General features: G+C 44.4%; 1 protein-coding gene across 2 annotated transcripts in view; it reads right to left on the bottom strand.

The window, feature by feature from the left end:
* NR1H4 (nuclear receptor subfamily 1 group H member 4) overlaps window positions 1-21,638 on the bottom strand; it is a 143,416-nt gene that overhangs the window by 12,035 nt on the left and 109,743 nt on the right. For both annotated transcript variants that reach the window (XM_089694203.1, XM_089694208.1), the window contains one exon: window positions 10,528-10,629. In XM_089694203.1, coding sequence (XP_089550329.1) covers window positions 10,528-10,629 — 102 coding nt within the window. The remainder of the gene's footprint in view (window positions 1-10,527; window positions 10,630-21,638) is intronic.

The raw sequence follows: 21,638 nt of genomic DNA, 5'->3' as shown, positions 1-21,638 counted from the left end.
AAGATGTATTTATCTTCAAATCACAATGAGATTGCAGATCTTATCACTGATTGCCATACATGCTGTACTTGAAAAAGAGACATTTATAGTGTCCCTGCCCTGTGTACACCAAGTCTGATATGCATCTGTTTTATAGATCTATCTTTGATCATTATCTTTGTGACCTCCAAGAAATGTTGTAACCTACCTTAAAAAGTGCATGAGCTGACAACAGTGAGTTGTTCCACAGAAAATATTTACCTTTGAACACTAATAATATATTGACTATGAATATTAATAAGATATTACCATTCCGTAACACATAGGAAAACATTTCAAACGAACGAGGGTCTTGGGTCGATTTAATAAAGGCAAATAGACTGTTCACTTAGTGAACTTAGTGAATGAGCTTAGTGAACGAGGTGAAGCTCTGCTGACTTCCATCATCCAGTCAGGTGAAAGTAAATGCAGGTTTGTTTTTTTAGTTTTCCTTGCGTGTGATCGGGTATTCTCTTGAAAGTGAGATTTTACTACATCCTCTAAGCTCTGGTACAAATTCCCATGTAAAAGGATAATTTGTCTTGCTAAATGAACAGCCTTCAGTAAATCATGACTATCTCACAATTAGAGATGAGCGAATCGAACTTGGCGAAGTGGAATTAGTTTCGAATATTAGAAAAAATTTGATTCGCGCCGAATCCGAAAATTAGCAGACTTCGGATGCGCGAATCGAAATTTTTCCAAAAATGGCGGCGACATGTGTGGCGACGGAGCGGGGATCTCTGGGAAGGCGTGCAGACAAGGCGCGCTGACCCATAATGCATTCATTCATGACATGTGATCGCATTAGCCAATCAGCAGCCAGCCAGCCAGCACTGTGTAATGGTGGAGCTATAAATTGCGGCCATCTTACAATTCTCCATTTGCCTCCGGTCATTCAAGAGAGACAGACCTCTCTGTATTAGGGACAGAGTTAGGGCCACAGATACTTTAGGGACACAGAATCGTTACTTAGGGACACAGAATTGTTACTCAGGGATACAGAACTGTTACTCAGGGACACAGAACTGTTACTCAGGGACAGACACAGAATTGTTACTGAGGGACACAGAATTGTTACTGAGGGACACAGAATTGTTACTGAGGGACACAGAATTGATACTCAGGGACACAGAACTGTTACTCAGGGACACAGAACTGTTACTGAGGGACACAGAATTGTTACTCAGGGACAGACACAGAATTGTTACTGAGGGACACAGAATTGTTACTGAGGGACACAGAATTGTTACTGAGGGACAAAGAATTGTTACTGAGGGACACAGAATTGTTACTCAGGGACACAGAATTGTTACTCAGGGACACAGAATTGTTACTCAGGGACACAGAATTGTTACTCAGGGACACAGAACTGTTACTCAGGGACACAGAATTGTTACTCAGGGACAGACACAGAATTGTTACTGAGGGACACAGAATTGTTACTGAGGGACACAGAATTGTTACTGAGGGACACAGAATTGTTACTCAGGGACAGACACAGAATTGTTACTGAGGGACACAGAACTGTTACTCAGGGACACAGAACTGTTACTCAGGGACACAGAATTGTTACTCAGGGACACAGAACTGTTACTCAGGGACACAGAATTGTTACTCAGGGACAGACACAGAATTGTTACTGAGGGACACAGAATTGTTACTGAGAGACACAGAATTGTTACTCAGGGACAGACACAGAATTGTTACTGAGGGACACAGAATTGATACTCAGGGACACAGAACGGTTACTCAGGGACACAGAACTGTTACTCAGGGACACAGAATTGTTACTCAGGGACAGACACAGAATTGTTACTGAGGGACACAGAATTGTTACTGAGGGACACAGAATTGTTACTCAGGGACAGACACAGAATTGTTACTGAGGGACACAGAATTGTTACTCAGGGACACAGAATTGTTACTCAGGGACACAGAACTGTTACTCAGGGACACAGAATTGTTACTCAGGGACACAGAACTGTTACTCAGGGACACAGAATTGTTACTCAGGGACAGACACAGAATTGTTACTGAGGGACACAGAATTGTTACTGAGGGACACAGAATTGTTACTCAGGGACACAGAATTGTTACTCAGGGACACAGAACTGTTACTCAGGGACACAGAATTGTTACTCAGGGACACAGAACTGTTACTCAGGGACACAGAATTGTTACTCAGGGACAGACACAGAATTGTTACTGAGGGACACAGAATTGTTACTGAGGGACACAGAATTGTTACTGAGGGACACAGAATTGTTACTCAGGGACAGACACAGAATTGTTACTGAGGGACACAGAACTGTTACTCAGGGACACAGAACTGTTACTCAGGGACACAGAATTGTTACTCAGGGACACAGAACTGTTACTCAGGGACACAGAATTGTTACTCAGGGACAGACACAGAATTGTTACTGAGGGACACAGAATTGTTACTGAGGGACACAGAATTGTTACTCAGGGACAGACACAGAATTGTTACTGAGGGACACAGAATTGATACTCAGGGACACAGAACTGTTACTCAGGGACACAGAACTGTTACTCAGGGACACAGAATTGTTACTCAGGGACAGACACAGAATTGTTACTGAGGGACACAGAATTGTTACTGAGGGACACAGAATTGTTACTCAGGGACAGACACAGAATTGTTACTGAGGGACACAGAATTCTTACTGGGGGACACAGAATTGTTACTGAGGGACACAGAATTGATACTCAGGGACACAGAACTGTTACTCAGGGACACAGAACTGTTACTCAGGGACACAGAACTGTTACTGAGGGACACAGAACTGTTACTCAGGGACACAGAACTGTTACTCAGGGACAGACACAGAATTGTTACTGAGGGACACAGAATTGTTACTGAGGGACACAGAATTGTTACTCAGGGACAGACACAGAATTGTTACTGAGGGACACAGAATTGTTACTGAGGGACACAGAATTGTTACTGAGGGACACAGAATTGTTACTGAGGGACACAGAATTGTTACTGAGAGACACAGAATTGTTACTGAGGGACACAGAATTGTTACTCAGGGACAGACACAGAATTGTTACTGAGGGACACAGAATTGTTACTGAGGGACACAGAATTGTTACTGAGGGACAAAGAATTGTTACTGAGGGACACAGAACTGTTACTCAGGGACACAGAATTGTTACTCAGGGACACAGAACTGTTACTCAGGGACACAGAATTGTTACTCAGGGACAGACACAGAATTGTTACTGAGGGACACAGAATTGTTACTGAGGGACACAGAATTGTTACTCAGGGACAGACACAGAATTGTTACTGAGGGACACAGAATTGTTACTGAGGGACACAGAATTGTTACTGAGGGACACAGAATTGTTACTCAGGGACAGACACAGAATTGTTACTGAGGGACACAGAATTGTTACTGAGGGACACAGAATTGTTACTGAAGGACACAGAATTGTTACTGAGGGACACAGAATTGTTACTCAGGGACACAGAATTGTTACTCAGGGACAGACACAGAATTGTTACTGAGGGACACAGAATTGTTACTCAGGGACACAGAACTGTTACTCAGGGACACAGAATCGTTACTCAGGGACACAGAATCGTTGAATTAAAGAGTATGTCAGACAACACGCAGAGGAGTGTCAGAGGAGGCCATGTTTTAGGAGCGAGCAGATGTGGCAGCAGAGGAAGGGGTCGAGGCAGCACTAGTCGCAGCCAGAGGCCAGTGCTCCCGGTGTCATCCAGCGGTCGTGTCTCCACCGACAACCCTGCCGTCATCGATTGGTTGGCTCGGTCGTCTTCCTCTTCCCAGGTCACCTCTGACACCTACAGCCAACGGTCGGTGGGTACGTCAGACACAACCGTTAGTTGGCATGGCCCGGGAGCAAGTCCACTGAAATCACGTGTCCTCTACCTGCCCCTGTCCTTTGGTGTTCCCTCACCAAGCGAAGTATCGCATGCTGTGGGCTCAGCCCCACTGTACAGTGAGGAAGAGCTAACAGAGGGCGGTCAGGAATGGGGGGAGACATCCGCCTCTTCAGCAGCCAGGCGAAGAAGTAGTGGCGAGGAGAGTGGCTCGGTAGCCGGTCTAGAGACAGGTCTGTCTCCTGACCCACACGCAGCCAAGGGGGCTAGTAGTGAGGCGGAGACCCTAATTGATGATGATGAGGCTGATCGCACTTGGCAGCCTCGTCGTCATCAGGCTATTGCTTCCGCATCATCAGGAGAAGAGGGTGCCAGCTTGGCAGCGAGCAAAACAGTCGGTGGGTTGCCCAGGAGGCAGCAGGGTCGCAGCAGTGTCAGTGGAGGCAAACGGCCACGGAGTAGAGCACCAGCTCCACTGCAGCCTACCACCACGGCCAGTAGTGGTGCCGGTGTGCACGGAGGAAGTAGCAGTCAGCCAGTGAGGAGTAGCGGGGGCAAAGTTTCCTACTCGGCGGTGTGGCAATTTTTCGTCAAGCCGCCCGAGGAAGTAAACGTAGCCGTATGTCGACTATGTGGCCAGAAAGTCAAGCGTGGCCAGGGGGCCCATGTCTCCATCGCCACACTCTGCCATGTGCCACTTTCAGGTCTCCTCACACTGCTGGTGGGTTCCATTTTGTCATAGGGTGCTGGCAGATTACGGGCCTCCCATTGCTGCTGCCAGGCCCGTAATCTGCCATGGGCCCCTGTAACGCCTCCTCATGCTGCTGCCAGGCCCGTAATCTGTCATGGGTCCCTGTACCGCCTCCTCATGCTGCTGCCAGGTCCAGAGTCTCTCATGGGTCCCTGTACGGCCTCCCATTGCTGCTGTCTCCATCGCCACACTCTGCCATGTGCCACTTTCAGGTCTCCTCACACTGCTGGTGTGTTCCATTTTGTCATAGGGTGCTGGCAGATTACGGGCCTCCCATTGCTGCTGCCAGACCCGTAATCTGTCATGGGCCCCTGTGCCGCCTCCTCATGCTGCTGCCAGGTCCAGAGTCTCTCATGGGTCCCTGTACGGCCTCCCATTGCTGCTGTCTCCATCGCCACACTCTGCCATGTGCCACTTTCAGGTCTCCTCACACTGCTGGTGTGTTCCATTTTGTCATAGGGTGCTGGCAGATTACGGGCCTCCCATTGCTGCTGCCAGACCCGTAATCTGTCATGGGCCCCTGTACCGCCTCCTCATGCTGCTGCCAGGTCCAGAGTCTCTCATGGGTCCCTGTACGGCCTCCCATTGCTGCTGTCTCCATCGCCACACTCTGCCATGTGCCACTTTCAGGTCTCCTCACACTGCTGGTGTGTTCCATTTTGTCATAGGGTGCTGGCAGATTACGGGCCTCCCATTGTTGCTGCCAGGCCCGTAATCTGTCATGGGCCCCTGTACCACCTCCTCATGCTGCTGCCAGGCCCGTAATCTGTCATGGGTCCCTGTACGGCCTCCCATTGCTGCTGTCTCCATCGCCACACTCTGCCATGTGCCACTTTCAGGTCTCCTCACACTGCTGGTGTGTTCCATTTTGTCATAGGGTGCTGGCAGATTACGGGCCTCCCATTGCTGCTGCCAGGCCCGTAATCTGCCATGGGCCCCCGTACCGCCTCCTCATGCTGCTGCCAGGTCCAGAGTGTCTCATGGGTCCCTGTACGGCCTCCCATTGCTGCTGTCTCCATCACCACACTCTGCCATGTGCCACTTTCAGGTCTCCACACACTGCTGGTGGGTTCCATTTTGTCATAGGGTGCTGGCAGATTACGGGCCTCCCATTGCTGCTGCCAGGCCCGTAATCTGTCATGGGCCCCGGTACCGCCTCCTCATGCTGCTGCCAGGTCCAGAGTCTCTCATGGGTCCCTGTACGGCCTCCCATTGCTGCTGTCTCCATCGCCACACTCTGCCATGTGCCACTTTCAGGTCTCCTCACACTGCTGGTGGGTTCCATTTTGTCATAGGGTGCTGGCAGATTACGGGCCTCCCATTGCTGCTGCCAGGCCCGTAATCTGCCATGGGCCCCCATACCGCCTCCTCATGCTGCTGCCAGGTCCAGAGTGTCTCATGGGTCCCTGTACGGCCTCCCATTGCTGCTGTCTCCATTGCCACACTCTGCCATGTGCCACTTTCAGGTCTCCTCCCACTGCTGGTGGGTTCCATTTTGTCATAGGGTGCTGGCAGATTACGGGCCTCCCATTGCTGCTGCCAGGCCCGTAATCTGCCATGGGCCCCCGTACCGACTCCTCATGCTGCTGCCAGGCCCGTAATCTGTCATGGGCCCCTGTACCGCCTCCTCATGCTGCTGCCAGGTCCAGAGTGTGTCATGGGTCCCTGTACGGCCTCCCATTGCTGCTGTCTCCATCGCCACACTCTGCCATGTGCCACTTTCAGGTCTCCTCACACTGCTGGTGGGTTCCATTTTGTCATAGGGTGCTGGCAGATTACGGGCCTCCCATTGCTGCTGCCAGGCCCGTAATCTGCCATGGGCCCCCGTACCGCCTCCTCATGCTGCTGCCAGGTCCAGAGTGTGTCATGGGTCCCTGTATGGCCTCCCATTGCTGCTGTCTCCATCGCCACACTCTGCCATGTGCCACTTTCAGGTCTCCTCACACTGCTGGTGGGTTCCATTTTGTCATAGGGTGCTGGCAGATTACGGGCCTCCCATTGCTGCTGCCAGGCCCGTAATCTGCCATGGGCCCCTGTACCGCCTCCTCATGCTGCTGCCAGGCCCGTAATCTGCCATGGGCCCCCGTACCGACTCCTCATGCTGCTGCCAGGCCCGTAATCTGTCATGGGCCCCCGTACCGCCTCCTCATGCTGCTGCCAGGTCCAGAGTGTGTCATGGGTCCCTGTACGGCCTCCCATTGCTGCTGTCTCCATCGCCACACTCTGCCATGTGCCACTTTCAGGTCTCCTCACACTGCTGGTGGGTTCCATTTTGTCATAGGGTGCTGTATGGCCTCCCATTGCTGCTGCCTCCACCGCCACACTGTGGCTCCACACTCTGGTTTTGGCCCCGTGACTGCCCAAATGAGTGAAGTGTGCGGTGATTCTAAGATCGACGGCACTCATCTGCATGTCATACTGACTGACAGTATTATTTCTCTTCCCCAGCAGACTCCAAGGGCATTTAAATTAAGGGTACAGTGTTCTGCACTAATATAAAGGCTCTCTGAAGCCTAAAAACACCCTTTTTATAAGTTAAATTCGCAGCGAATATATTCGCATCGAATCGAATTTATTCCTCGAATTCGCCGAATCAGCCGAATCGAATTTTTGAATACTTCGCTCATCTCTACTCACAATGTACTCAAAATTGGTAAATTATGGCCTAAAATCAAGATGGAAAGTGAGACCAAATCTCTCCTTTGGGACAGGGAAATGAATAAAAACCTGAAAGGTGTTCTATCTGATTTACCAGTCCATTCTCTATCCAAAACTAAAAAAGAAAAGTTTAATTGGTGTCCCACTTTTTCCTGGTGTAATTTTGAAGAACACTTGTTGAACATACCCAATAAAACATCATTAAAATGGAGCTTGACAATGCTTCTTGTCTACCTGAAAGTGTTGGAGCTTTGCCTGTCAAAATGGTTAAGTATCAGCCATAACAGCAGGATATCGAAGGCTTATGTAAGTATGCAGACTGTTATCAGTTATATGTCAGTTATCTCATACTGCTGAAGTTATTGTTTATATGTTGCTATAGTGACAACTTATGTTCAGTGCCAAGAAGAGAAAAGCCACTATGAACATGTATATAATTATACCAGAAATTCTAAGATAAGGTTTTATATCTATTCAGTAACATTTAATCGCCATGAATAACCCTTTCATGCTTAAGTAAATATAGAAAGAGATTATCACTGTAATCAAAGCAGTGGATTATTCATTGATACTATCATTGACATTTTTTGCAGTTCCCTTCTCCTTGAAGAATATTTTAAAAGCTATTTGCCTGCTTCCATGCACAGAGATGTAATCTATGTAGTGTTGTAGCCAATGGCTTTGAAATTCAACATAAAATGACAACCTTTAAGAGTTTTTCTTGCAACCATGATCAGACTTTTGGAAAGCACATTTTTACCAGACAAGCTCATAAAAATGTCCAAACCTTGCTGGGTTTCATTGGCACATAGGGGGATATAACTGTATCAGCTAAAATACAATGAATGGAAATGATCTGTTGAAATCTTTCACTGACTTAAGGATGATGTGCAGATGGGTGAGAATCATTAGGTTCCATGCATGGGAACCTCTAGTTATTGGCACCTTGTATAGCTTCCAACATTAGCACCCTATAAACATATTCTCAGTTATATCCTCTAACACAGGCATGTCCAAAGTCCGGCCCATGGGCCATTTACGGCCCGGGGGTCGGTTTAATACGGCCCTCCAACAGCCCTCCCTGCTCTGTGTAATGTGGCCCTCCCACGGCCCTCCCTTCTATGGCAGACAGTCTTCTGCTTGAGAGCAGAGGGCAGTGCGCATGCCTGACTGCAGCGCGTTCTCCCTGGTCTGTGTAAATGCGGCTGTCGCACGGCCCTCCCTTCTGTGGCAGACAGTCTTCTGCTTGAGAGCAGTGCGCATGCGTGACTGCGCCGCGCTGGGAGCGACAGAGGGCGGTGACGTCAGGGCCGGGCTTCCAGCGTGAAGTGTGTTTCTCTTCCCCTCCCGGCTGCCGAGCAGAGACTTCAGCTCCAGCTACCTTTTTCACCGTTCACATTAGTGCAGGTAAGTTTTTTTTTAATTTATTTTCAATACATTGTGAAAACTCAGCTGTCAGTTGATCTTAATGTTATGAAATGAAAAGTATGTCGTTTGCAATTAACTTTGCATAAAATAATTTATTTGCATTTAATTGTAATGGTTCAAAGAATGTTCGGAAAAATGTTCGGCCCTCCACCATGTTCACTTCATCCAATCTGGCCCTCTTTGAAAAAAGTTTGGACACCCCTGCTCTAACATCTGTCTGTGTGCTACTTTTTAAAATTTCCACTCTGCATGTCTTCTTGTCTTGTTTTCCTGTTTCTCAAGTCTGTCACTCATTGTTTAGAAACTCTCAAAGTTCTCTAAATCATGAAAGTACAGTGCCAGATGACTATCAGATTCAGTTTCGTACAATGCAGATTTGGTCCAAAAGGAGGGAGGCATGGTGGTAAAACAGAAGGTGCGGGCACAAGTGTGATGGGGATGGTAAGGGGATTTTCACGTGCAGTGGTGAGTCGTTCCTCTGCAAAGAGCTGTCATGCTGTAGCTCCAGATGTTGGCAGCAGTCCTCCAGACCAGCAGCAGAGGTTGGGCAGAAGGAAGATGGTGGCTGTGTGAGCTTCCAGGGCGAAGATTATAGTGCCTGTGTGAGCTGCAGCAAAAAGTGGGGCGTATAGAGGTTGTATGATTGATGGGGCTAGACATGAGAAGGCCACCTGCTATTACAGCATAAAGTCACCTGCTGTAGACACTGCGCTGAATGTGCTCCGCACTGGCTATAGCTGTTGCTGGTTACATTTATATGTCAAAGCTACCACTGATATTTGGTAAAGTCTTTAGGATAAGCCAAAATGGAGCTCAGACCTGGTGCATACATTGTAGCAACACAGTAATAAATATGCTACGCTACCCCTACAGAGGGCCTGGCATTTAGTGACAGTGCTAATGATCTCCTCTTAACAATGAAAACCCTGCACAACAGACAAAACCAAAAGGAACCAAAAAAAAGAAAACATGGATGAATGTGATTATGGCTGCTGCAGGCTTCAAAATGTGTCTAGCTTCCACATTTGTGAGTCCTATGAGAGTGTATATAGACTGCGCTGCCATAAAATGTGAATCAAAATTATAAAACAATTTGCCACATGTGAAAATGCAAAAAATAAATAAAATAATAATAATATAAATAATAATAAATAAAAACCCTGTTTTGTCTTGGCTATACTGCCTTGCTCTGGATGAAAGGATCCATCCTTTCATGCTGTTTACGCTAAATTCTGACCCTACCATCAGAATGTTGCAGCAACCAGTATGCCCATTCTACTCTGACCTCTGACATCAACAAGTCATTTTCATCCACACAACTGACGCTCACTGGATATATTCTCTTTTTTGGAACATTCTCTGTAAACCCTAGAGATGGTTGTGCATGAAAATCCCAGTGGATCAGCAGTTTTTTAAATACTCAGACCAGCCCATCTGGCACCAACAACCATGCCACATTCAAGTCAATTAAATCCCCTTTCTACCCCATTCTGATGGTCGGTTTGACTTCAGCAAGTCCTCTTCACCACATCTACATGCCTAAATGCATTGAGTTGCTGCCATGTGATTGGCTGATTAGCAATTTTTGTTACCAAGCAACTGAACAGGTGTTCCTAATAAAGTGGCCAGTGAGTGTATATTTATTGATGCCATTTAATTGGACTAATTTTTCCAATATTCTTTCTCTTGTATTTTGCAGATGTATAAAATTTTGTCTATTCCCCACATTATAATGTTGAGAGACAGGCCTGGTGTATGCCATTTCAGAATACTGTAAATGAACTGTACTCACTATCAATTTAGAAGTCAAGTCTTGCGGCAGTCGATGTTTATTATACGATTCCATCACATACTGCAACAGTTGTATCTGTTCTTGTGTAAGTTCAGCTTTGACCTACATCAAAAACAAAAAATAAACTGTATGAAATTTGTAATATACAATATCTTTAGCTATTACAAAGTAACTCCAAGCAAGTCGATTTTATCTTTAGTTATGGGTTGAATGGTAAAAGCTCAGAGCATCTGTCAATAAAATCCTAAAGCACTTTCGTCTTGTGCTGAGAGCTTGGCGATTTGTGGTGAGGGACCTACATGATTTAGGAGCAGAGAAGCACCCAAGCATGAGGAGAGTATGCAGAATAGATGCAATAAAGTGAAAAACCAGTTCAGGACTTAATAGGAGAAGTGCAGTTTTAAAAGTTTAGGGGCATACTGTAAGTATTAGAACGTGGGAGGGATTAAAAGGAAACTTAAATTTTTTCAGTCAATTGTATTTTAGTTTTTATTTATTTATTTTTCTTATTTATTTATTTATATTTCCTTTTAACTGTGGATTTTCATCCATTATATGAATATGCATATAATTTAAGACAAAGGAAATGTAAAGCACTATGACTTAGCTAAGCAGGCAGCAAAGCAAACAAAACTTGATTTACAGTTCCCTTTGTTTGATTGTAATCTCCTACTGAGCCTACAAATAATGATGGAAAAAGTCCCTGCTCTGATACAATACTCACAGAAGTTCCATAAACAACAAGCTTCTTTCAGTACAGCTAAGATTTATAAAATGCTTTGACAGAAGACGAGCACTCCATCTTCTGGATATATAGAAGAGGACATGATGAGAAGGAACATGTAACCAGTTCCTTTTCTCCTGAAAAGCGCAACACTACATACTTAAAGCATAACTATGATCAAGATTTAAAATCATAAATTAATTCACACATTGTATTTCAGCTATGTCTAGCCTACTCTTGTTAATCTGAGTAATAATGATATTTGTAAACTTATTTTGTAAAGAATCCCACATCTTTACTGCCTTGAATTCTATGACACGTATTCACTATGTCCTGTAAGTAGGCACTGCTGTGTCACAAAATTCACAGAACTTGCCTTCTGAACTACAGAGGTGCTGAGAGGAAGAGTTTCAGGAGGTGGAGTCAGTCAGGAATAACTAGTTGCAGACAGAAAGGTACCATGGGATATGTAGTCCATAGACATTGAAAATAAACAGCAGAGGAGAATCTGCAAAGCATACAGGGACTCCTGGAAGTTGTGGAAAGAGATGTCCAGCAAGCAGGCAGCAATTACAGCTTCAAAGGCAATTTTTAAGTAAGCATACATTAGATTTGTAGCGCTACCCTCTTGTGAGCCGCTGAGTTTTTGGGTCCCCCTAAGCTCTGCACAGCCAGGCAACACATATATTCAACACTTTCATCCAAAATCAGTTTTATTAGGAGTTAACAACTTGGATGGGGTCTAGGGGTATTTGTGATGACCAATGAAACTGAACAACTTGGAGGACAACTTCTTAGACAAAAATTGTAAGAGTCCAGCAAAAATCCCAAAAGAACACATGGATCCTAGCTCTCTACTCCTTCAGGAGTGGCACTCCCTTTTGACACATTAACACACAGTCTTTGCAAGGAGCACTTGGTTCCCTTAAGTTAACCTACTCAGACCCCAGATGAAAATCTCTTCATCCACCTGGCTGTCTTGAGGGTATCCCAGGGCAAGGGATACCAAGACACAGAAAGAAGGTGGTCCCAGGGAGAACTAGTTGGGTATTACCTCTGACCATCTCCTCCCTTCTTTGGCCCAGGGGGTGTAGAAATACTCACACTATGCTGTTCCTGTAGCTGTAAAGTTTGCATTTGCTTTCAGGCCTTACACTGGGCTGGCTCCTTCCCTGCTGACAAGGCTGTCTTTCCCAGGTAACTGTGGGACAGTGGAGGTCCTTCTGTCCTGCTTCAGCCTGTAGGCAGACCCTCCATCTTCTGGGGCCCCCTCCCAGGCTTCACACCAGCAGCACTTCCTCACTCCGTCTTCCACCCAACTCCCTTGATAGCAAGGCTCTCTCATATTTATGGGCTGGTATACCACACTATCAAAGCCTCCCCTCTGGGATTGGTCAGACTCCCATGAAAATGCAGATTGAAGTCTCCACCCTTCTGCCCTTTGGCTTCTGGAAACTTGGAAGCTTCCATGGACCTCCAGAACCAGGTGGAGGTGAAAGAGTCCACACCTGCTGAGCCATCCAGCCTGACCACACACTGAACCCACAGTAATTCAGGCTCACTCACTACCATGAGCCAAAAATACATTTACCTCACACTAGCCCCACCTAGTGGGTGTCACAAATTGCTAAAAATAAATATTGTTTACAATTTGCTATTACAATGTTGATGTTAAAAAGTGAAAGAGTATGTTGTGACCATTGAATTCCTTTAAAGCCCCACTCCAGGATGTTAGCTTTAAACACACCCTCCCAACCCCCCAAGCTAACCATTGGTATGTAAAAACTATTTAAAGGCCCATTTTATTTACCTGAAGCCATGCTCACATGTTGATCCTTCACTCTTCTTCTCTTTACTTCCTGGGGTATATCTTCAGGTGTCCACATCACTGCCTACACGATGTGGGCACCTCTTATAGGTGAAGCGAAACCTTCCAGCAGCAGGGTCCTATTTCTTAGGCTCCACAGCCAGGAGAACTCATGGGGGCAGTGAGGGGACTAGTTCTCAAAATGATATTGAGCAGGGAAAAATGTCTGGTCTCCAGGGCAGGAAATTAGCTTGGCTCATAAAGGACACTCTGACTTTGATCTATTACACTGCAGCATAACTTATGAAGAGGTGTTTGGAATCAAGACTGAGGAATGAGGTCACTTATGTGCAGTGCACTATTTAAACTTAATTTTTGCCTGGCATTGGGTTTAGTTATTATTTATTGATCAGTAAAGCTGGCAATCTGTCTAACATTCTTTTTTTTCTCTGATTTGAAAATCCAATACACATTTTATCTATTCCCCATGTTGAGAGACAAGCCATTTCAGTAAAAAACCATGGAAAAGATTATTGTCAATGAATTACTGGGTAAGTCCCTGAGTCCCTGAATGAGTAGTCTGGTAGTCTATGGAGTTTCTAATGAAAGATATACAATCTGACAATATTTAATGTTACTAAATATATTGTATGTTATAAAGTACTGCATTAATATTACCTAGTCAAGTTAAGATAAAGGCTAGATTATAATAAAATTACAACAATTTTGCTAGGATATGTCAAAGTGTGCTACAAAGTTTTCTGCTGCTAACATAAACTGCATACGGCATATAATATTAGTATCCCCTGTATGATTGTGCACATAGTACATCAATTCAGTCTTTTGAAATGTATCTAAGGCCAAAATTTTTTTTAGAGTAGGGAATGGGTAAAACTCCCATCCGGTTTTTTTTTGTGTTCTGTGTCCTAGTTGGGAGATTTCCCTTAACTTCCTGCCCTAGAAAAGAAATGAGAGGAAATCTCACTGAAGTGAATGGAATTGCTGTCTTAGAGAGTCACCAGGACAAATAGAGGGCGAATCTACTCAGTGGGAACATAGGCAGCAATGGAAAAAATTGCCTTTAGCTATAATTAAATGCTGACTGCATGTAAAAACTGATGTTAATCTTTGGTAGCAATGCAACCATCCGTGAGACCAATATGATAGGGTAACTCTTTTGCTCTTGGGCTTGGTCTTTACCATTAAGTGTTTTGTGCCAAGCACATCAAGGTTCCCTTGTTTATATCTGTTTATCTGTGCATATTTTTTATACAATAAACCTACTGTTCAACAAAATAACAATGTGGTTTAACTACAATGCATGAAGCACTAGTACAGGCATCCCATGACAAACCATTATGGGTTTTCTTGAGGTGTATCTGTGTAGCCAATAACCAACTTACCCTGGCTGGTAACAAAGCAACATTACCTGCCCCATCACTAGGCACACTCTATGCCTATGGGACAGCCTGAAGTTTTCACATTTGTTGGCATACCCATGTACTCTCTCGATGTCCATATTGGGTAACCCGCTGTTCTTATTGGGTTATGTTAACCTGCTCTTTATACTTGGTGAAACATTTTTTTACTTACATAGGCATAATGCCTTTCCAGGCTCTTGGGGCCAAATATAAACTCAAACCAGGAGATATCTTTCAGTATCTCCAGATCAAGCATTTCCTCCAAATGTTTGCAGGCTGTCAGCAAGCACAACGGCGCACGGATCTGCGCATGCGCAGAACGCCAATGCGCTCTAGTCTGCTGGCGCTAGGACCTGCGGCATCATTGGTGCCAGGCATTTGCGGACGTGCACCTGGCACCAATGATGGCGCAGGGCGCCCTATTTAAACCAGCTCTGCACAGACACTAGTTGCCGTATGGTCTATTTATCCTGTTTCTGTTCCTGTGTATCTGCTGATTGACTTGTTGCCGACCCTGCTTGATCCTGACCTCTGCTTACTATCTCCTGCTCTGACTCCTGGCTCGTTTGACTACTCTCCTGGATATTCCTATTGATCTGAACTCCTGTTACCGAACCCGGCAAGTGACCTGACTGCTCTTTGCCTGCTGCCTTGTACTGCACTGACCCCTCTGTTACCGAACCGGCTCGTCTGACCACGCTTACCACTCTGCCATCCATCCGTCCCGCACGGATCTGGTTATCACTGCTCAGGCCTTTCCGCCTCTTCACGTCAGGCTCTCTACGAAGTATATACCTCTGGCGGATCCCTCTACCACCGGTGGGCGTACTCAGGGGCCGCGATCTGGTCACTGTCTGCTCCAAGTCCATCCCCACCATCAGGGGCTCTGGTGAACAAGCAGACTGGGGCTTAGACTCCGCGCTCTGGGGAATCCTGTCCCGTGGATTGCTAGAGGTAACGTCAGGCGGTATCTGACACAAGCTCTTCACAGTACCTGTTCTCTTCCAAAAGTGGAAAAGCAATTTTGGTGCTTTGGTTGCTGCAGAGATTTGGAGCAAGACTTGGTCTAGCACGTCTGAGAGCCTGGAGCATGTGTTAGTTGTGGAGGCTAATTGTACGTTTCTCCTCAGATGGTATTTGGTCCCTCTTAGAATATTGTGTACCATGCCCTCTTATTCACCTTTATGCTTTCGTGGCTGCCAAGAGGAGGGATCATTTTTATCACATTTGGTATAAATGTCCTTACGGTCAGACATTTCTGGATAAGGGTGTACCAGTTCCTTTACACAGTAAGTTCCTCCACAAAGATCCCTATGTTGCCCCTTTGAATAAAAATCCCAAGGCATGTACTGTTTGCCAATTAAAACTGGTTATTCATATTTTGACTGAAGCCAAAAGTGTTACAGCATGTGGAAGACTCCCTTCCTACCATTTGCAGAGGTCAAGCACAAAGTTTCAAGGGTTATGCTCTTTGAGAAGCTCATGGCTAGGCAAAGTGTTACAGTACAACATTTTCAGAAAATTTGGGATCCATGGAAAGAGTCATACCTTTCTCCCTCCTTTTATAGAGACTCCCTTCTTATATAAAAAGTTCCCCAGTGTGGTATTTTTTTCTTCCTGTTCTAAGATCAGAGGCGAGCATCTCTGGCTCCTGACATGCCCTGCCCTGTCAACTGACAGAAGCCAAAGCCTGCTATGAGCTGACTCTGGGTCACAGGAGTACAAAAGTACATTTACTCATTACCCACAAGAGATGTATGGCCAATAAAAACCTTTGGCCATACTTCTTGTTTAATAAGGAAAAATAAAACATATAAAAATGGGGCAGCACAGTGGTTAAGTGGTTACATTTCCACCTAACAGCGCTAGAGTCATTGGTTCAAATCCCAACCAAGGCACTACCTACACAGAGTTTGCATGTTCTCCCTGTGCCTGAGTGAGTTTTCTCTAGATATTCTGATTTCCTCCCACACTCCAAAGACATGCTGGTGGGTTACTTGGCTCCTGTCTAAATTAGCCCTAGTGTGTGTATGTGAGTTAGGTACCTTTGATTGCAAGTTCCTTGAGCTATATAAGTACCTGTAACAAATATATCATACAATAAAAAATACAAATGGTACACTTGTCATGTGGATTCCGGGCTTTTGTAAATGCAATTATTTTTTTTTTTTAATCTGTGCCTTGCCCACGCAGGGCAAAGCAGTAGGTTCACATAAAATTACCCTGGTACAATTTTACTCAATAATCCATCTGTAAAAGAAATGTGGATTTATGTACCTTTCTGGCATCCCATGTTTTGAAAAGCTGCCACATCTCAGGGGAGAGAAAGGAAGGTAATTATGTGCAGATGGGGAAAAAAGCAGTATAGAGAACCTGTTGCTTTCCCCTGTATAGGCCAAAGGATTATGGCCTTCTACCATCAAAACAACTTGTTCAAAAACCCTTGTGTTTGTGTGGCAATCTATAAGAATTCTAAAGCAAGGCTCAAAGAATTATTTTTGAATACTATGCTTGGTGAGTGCCTGCATTATTATATTATTATTACATTATTTCAAAAAATGTTTATGGTCTGTTGAAATCGCTTTAACACTTTGCCCTTTTTGATAAATTTTGATGTAAAGAGACATGGTCTTTGTGTGCAAGTTTTACAGACTACCAAAAAAATCTGAAAAATGAGTGTTTTTCCCATAGCTAGTAATCGCATTTTAGCAGACTTTGTATTTAGTGTAGGTTGGAGAATTAGGCTCCATTTACACTTGTGTGACTTGTCATGTGACTTTGGACAAATAAAGTTTCATGACAAGTTGCAGCTCATGTATTTCAATAGAAGCCAGTCAAATCTATGCAATTTAAAGTCTCAGCGACTTTAAAAAGGTTCCTGCACTACTTTGATGTGACTTTCATGCGACTTGAGTGCCATAGACTGCAAAGTAAACTCTCAAAAGTCACATGAAAGTCACATCTTAATGTTACCAATGCGACAGTTGTGCAACAGTCAAAGCCAAAGTCACCAGTCAAAGTTGCCTCCAAGTCACACCCATCCAAAATTGCATGAAAGTTGAAATGTAAAGTCGCAATGGAAATCTCACAACTTTGGAGTCACACAAGTGTGAATGGAGTCTTATAACTAGCCAATGAATTGTAGCTTTGAACAATGCTTACATTCCTTTCTCCAGTTTTATACTACTTGCTGATCATAGTGATACACACTGTATACATTAGCATGTATTATACTAAAGTATACATTGTTTGCATCTATACTTGCTACACATTAGTAACATATCACCGATGTATCATTGCTCTTAGGGCTTGTTTACACCTGTGGTTGCACATTATGCTCCAATGTACTGTGCACCTGTGGATGTGTATTGTGTAGGGAAATGTAATGTGTTGCTACTTTGCATCACACTATGTACTTTTTTCTTTTACCTTCATCAAAACATTGCAAAAGTGACATTTCATTCAACCCTATGCACCGCTGCATGTTGCAATGCACTGCAGTGTGTTTCACTGTGTAAAAATGCAGACATGCTGCTTAATTGTGCAACGCACACCACCACACATGTATGGCGTGAACAGGGCATGTAGAAAATAATCATGTTCTGTGTGCCCTTGTGTTGAGCCTCCTATGATCAATGCTTATCAATTCAGCTCAATGTAACTGGAGTGAATGTGTCCTAAAGGCCCTGTGTGTGTGTATGTACAGTTGCAAGAAAACGTATGTGAACCCCTTGAGATTACGTGGAGTTTTGCATGAATTGGGCATAAAATGTGCTCTGAACGTCATCTAAGTCACAATAGAAGAACACAGCCTGCTGAACATAATACTACACAAACATTAGATGTTGCCATGGTTTAATTGCACATAACATCTAAACATTCACAGTGCAGGGAGGAAAAAGTCTGTTAGGCCCTAGCTTAATGACTTCTTCCAGAGCTAATTGGAGCCAGGAGTGAGCCAACCTTGACTGCAATCAATGTGATGATATTGGATGTGTTGCTGACAGCTGTCATGCCCTTAAAAAACACACACCTGTTTTGGGTTTACTGGTTTCAAGAAGCACTGTCTGATGTGAACCATGCCTCGCAGAAAAGAACTCTCAGAAGACCTACGATCAAGAATTGTTGACTTGCATGAAGCTGGAAAGAGTTACAAAAGTATCTCCAAAAGCCTTGTTGTTCATGTGTCCACGGTAAGACAGACTACCTACAAATGGAGAAAGTTTAGCACTGTTGCTACTCTCCCTAGGCATGGTCATCCTGTAAAAATGACTGCAAGAGCACAGCGCAAAATGCTGCATGAGGTAAAGAAGAATCCCAGAGTGTCAGCTAAAGACCTACAGAAATCTCTGGCACATGCTAACATTTTTGTTGACACATCTACAATAAGGAAAACATTAAACAAGAATGGAGTACATGGGAGGACACCACGGATGAAGCCATTGCTGCCCAAAAAGAATATTGCAGCATGTTTGAAGTTTGCAAAAGAGCACCTGGATGTTCCACAGCACTACTGGCAAAATATACTGTGGACAGATGAAACCAAGATTGAGTTGTTTGGGAAGAACACATAACACTATGTGTGGAGAAAAAAAGGCACAGCACACCAACATCAAAACCTCATCCCCACTGTAAAACATGGTGGAGGGAGCATCATGGTTTGGGGCTGCTTTGCTGCCTCAGGGCCTGGACGGATTGTTGTCATTGATGGGAAAATGAATTCCAGAGTTTATCAAGACATTTTGCAGGAAAACGTACGACCATCTGTCCGCCATCTGAAGCTCCGCAGAGGATGGGTGATGCAACAGGACAATGACCCAAAGCATACAAGTAATTCAACAAAACAATGGCTGCAACAGCACAGAATACGCCTTCTGGAGTGGCCCAGTCAGAGTCCTGACCTCAACCCAATTGAAATGCTGTGGCATGACCTTAAGAGAGCGATTCACACCAGACATCCCAAGAATATTGCTACACTGAAACAGTTTTGTGAAGAGGAGTGGTCCAAAATTACTCCAGATCGTTGTGCAGGTCTGATCTGCAACTACAGGAAATGTTTGGTTGAGGTTATTGCTGCCAAAGGAGGGTCAACCAGTTATTAAGTCCAAAGGTTCACATACTTTATCCTCCCTGCACTGTGAATGTTTACATGTTATGTGCAATTAAACCATGGCAACTTCTAATGTTTGTGTAGTATTATGTTCAGCAGACTGTGTTCTTCTATTGTTGTGACTTGGATGACGTTCAGAGCACATTTTATGCCCAATTCATGCAAAACTCCACGTATATATATATACACCCTGTTCCAAATTATTATTTAAATGATATTTTTCTCATTTACCTAAATAATTGATGTAAATAACAGTCAGCATAATTCTCATGTTATCAACTATTAAGAGTACAATTCAAATTTTATTGAACAAACCTCCTAATGATAACAGTATTTTTTTAAACATAAAAAACTTACAATGGACTGTTCCAAATTATTACGCAGAGTAAGTTTCAAAACACTTTATAGGTTGTAAAGAACTGAAAATTGTCATTTGTTGTGTTTGAAATAGCTTTTAACTAGATTTTAACTTTTTAAACATTTTAACAGGTCACGTTAAATTTTAACATAGAACCCCTTATTTGATAACAGCTTCACAAGTCTTGCATCCATTGAACTTGTGAGTTTTTGGACAGTTTCTGCTTGAATTTGTTTGCAAGATGTCAGAATAGCCTCCAAGAGCTGCTGTTTGGATGTAAACTGCCTCCCACCCTCATAGATCTTTTGCTTGAGGATGCTCCAAAGGTTCTCCACAGGATTGAGGTCAGGGGAGGATGGGGGCCACACCATGACTTTCTCTCCTTTTATCCCCATAGCAGCCATTGATGCAGAGGTATTCTTTGCAGCATGAGATGGTGCATTGTCATGCATGATGAGGATTTTATTACGGAAAGCATAGTTCTTCCTTCTGTACCAGGGAAGAAAGTGGTCAGTCATAAACTCTACATACTTTGCAGAGGTCATCTTTACACCTTCGGGGACCCTAAAGGGGCCGACCAGCTCTGTTCCCATGATTCCGGACCAAAACATGACTCCACCACCACCTTGCTGACATCGCAGCCTTGTTGGAACAGGGTGGCCGTCCACCGACCATCCACTACTCCATCCATCTGGACCATCCAGGGTTGCACGGCACACATCAGTGAACAGGACTGTTTGAAAATTAGTCTTCATGTATTTTTCTGCCCAATGCAGCCATTTCTGCTTGTGAGCATTGGTTAGTAGTGGCCGAATAGAAGGTTTATGCACAGTTGCAAGACTCTGGAGGACTATACACTTTGATGTTCGTGGGACTCCAGAGGCACCAGCAGCTTCAAATATCTGTTTGCTGCTATGTAATGGTATTTTAGCAGCTGCTCTCTTGATCCGATGCATGGATCTGGCAGAAATCTTCCTCAATGTGCCTTTATCTGCACGAACCCGTCTGTGCTCTGAATCAGCCACAAATCTCTTAATAGTGCGATGATCACGCTTAAGTTTTCGTGAAATATCTAATGTTTTTATACCTCGTACAAGGCATTGAACTATTTTACTCTTTTCGGCAGCAGAGAGATCCTTTTTCTCCCGTTGCTCTCATATTGCTTGAAAATGGTGCTCTGCTTAATAATGTAGAACACTGTCCTTTAGTAGTTTTTCCTTAAATTGGGCTCACCTGCCAATCTAATTATCACAGGTGTCCGAGATTGTTTTCAGTGATCAAAAGAGCCCTGAGATCCATGAGTTAAACTGAAAAACAAATTATTTAATCTTTGCATAATAATTTGGAACAGGGTATATATATATATATATATATATATATATATATATTTACACACACTATAGGGTTCAACATTGAATATTGTAGGGTTCAATATTGAGTTGGCCCACCCTTTGCAGCTATAACAGCTTCAACTCTTCTGGGAAGGCTGTACACAAGGTTTAGGAGTTTGTCTATGGCAGGGATGTCCAAACTATGGACTTCCAGCTGTTGAAGTACTACAAGTCCCATCATGCCTCTGCCTTTGGGTGTCTTACCTGTGGATGTCAGAGTCTTGAAAGGCCTCATGGGACTTGCAGTTCCTCAACACCTGGATGGCCATCGTTTGGACACCCCTGGTCTATGGTAATGTT

Source organism: Staurois parvus, unplaced genomic scaffold, assembly GCF_062004578.1.
Source record: "Staurois parvus isolate SC_StPar_1 unplaced genomic scaffold, SC_StPar_1.0 ptg000025l, whole genome shotgun sequence".
NCBI lineage: Eukaryota > Metazoa > Chordata > Amphibia > Anura > Ranidae > Staurois > Staurois parvus.
This window is presented reverse-complemented; position numbering and strand designations above follow the sequence as displayed.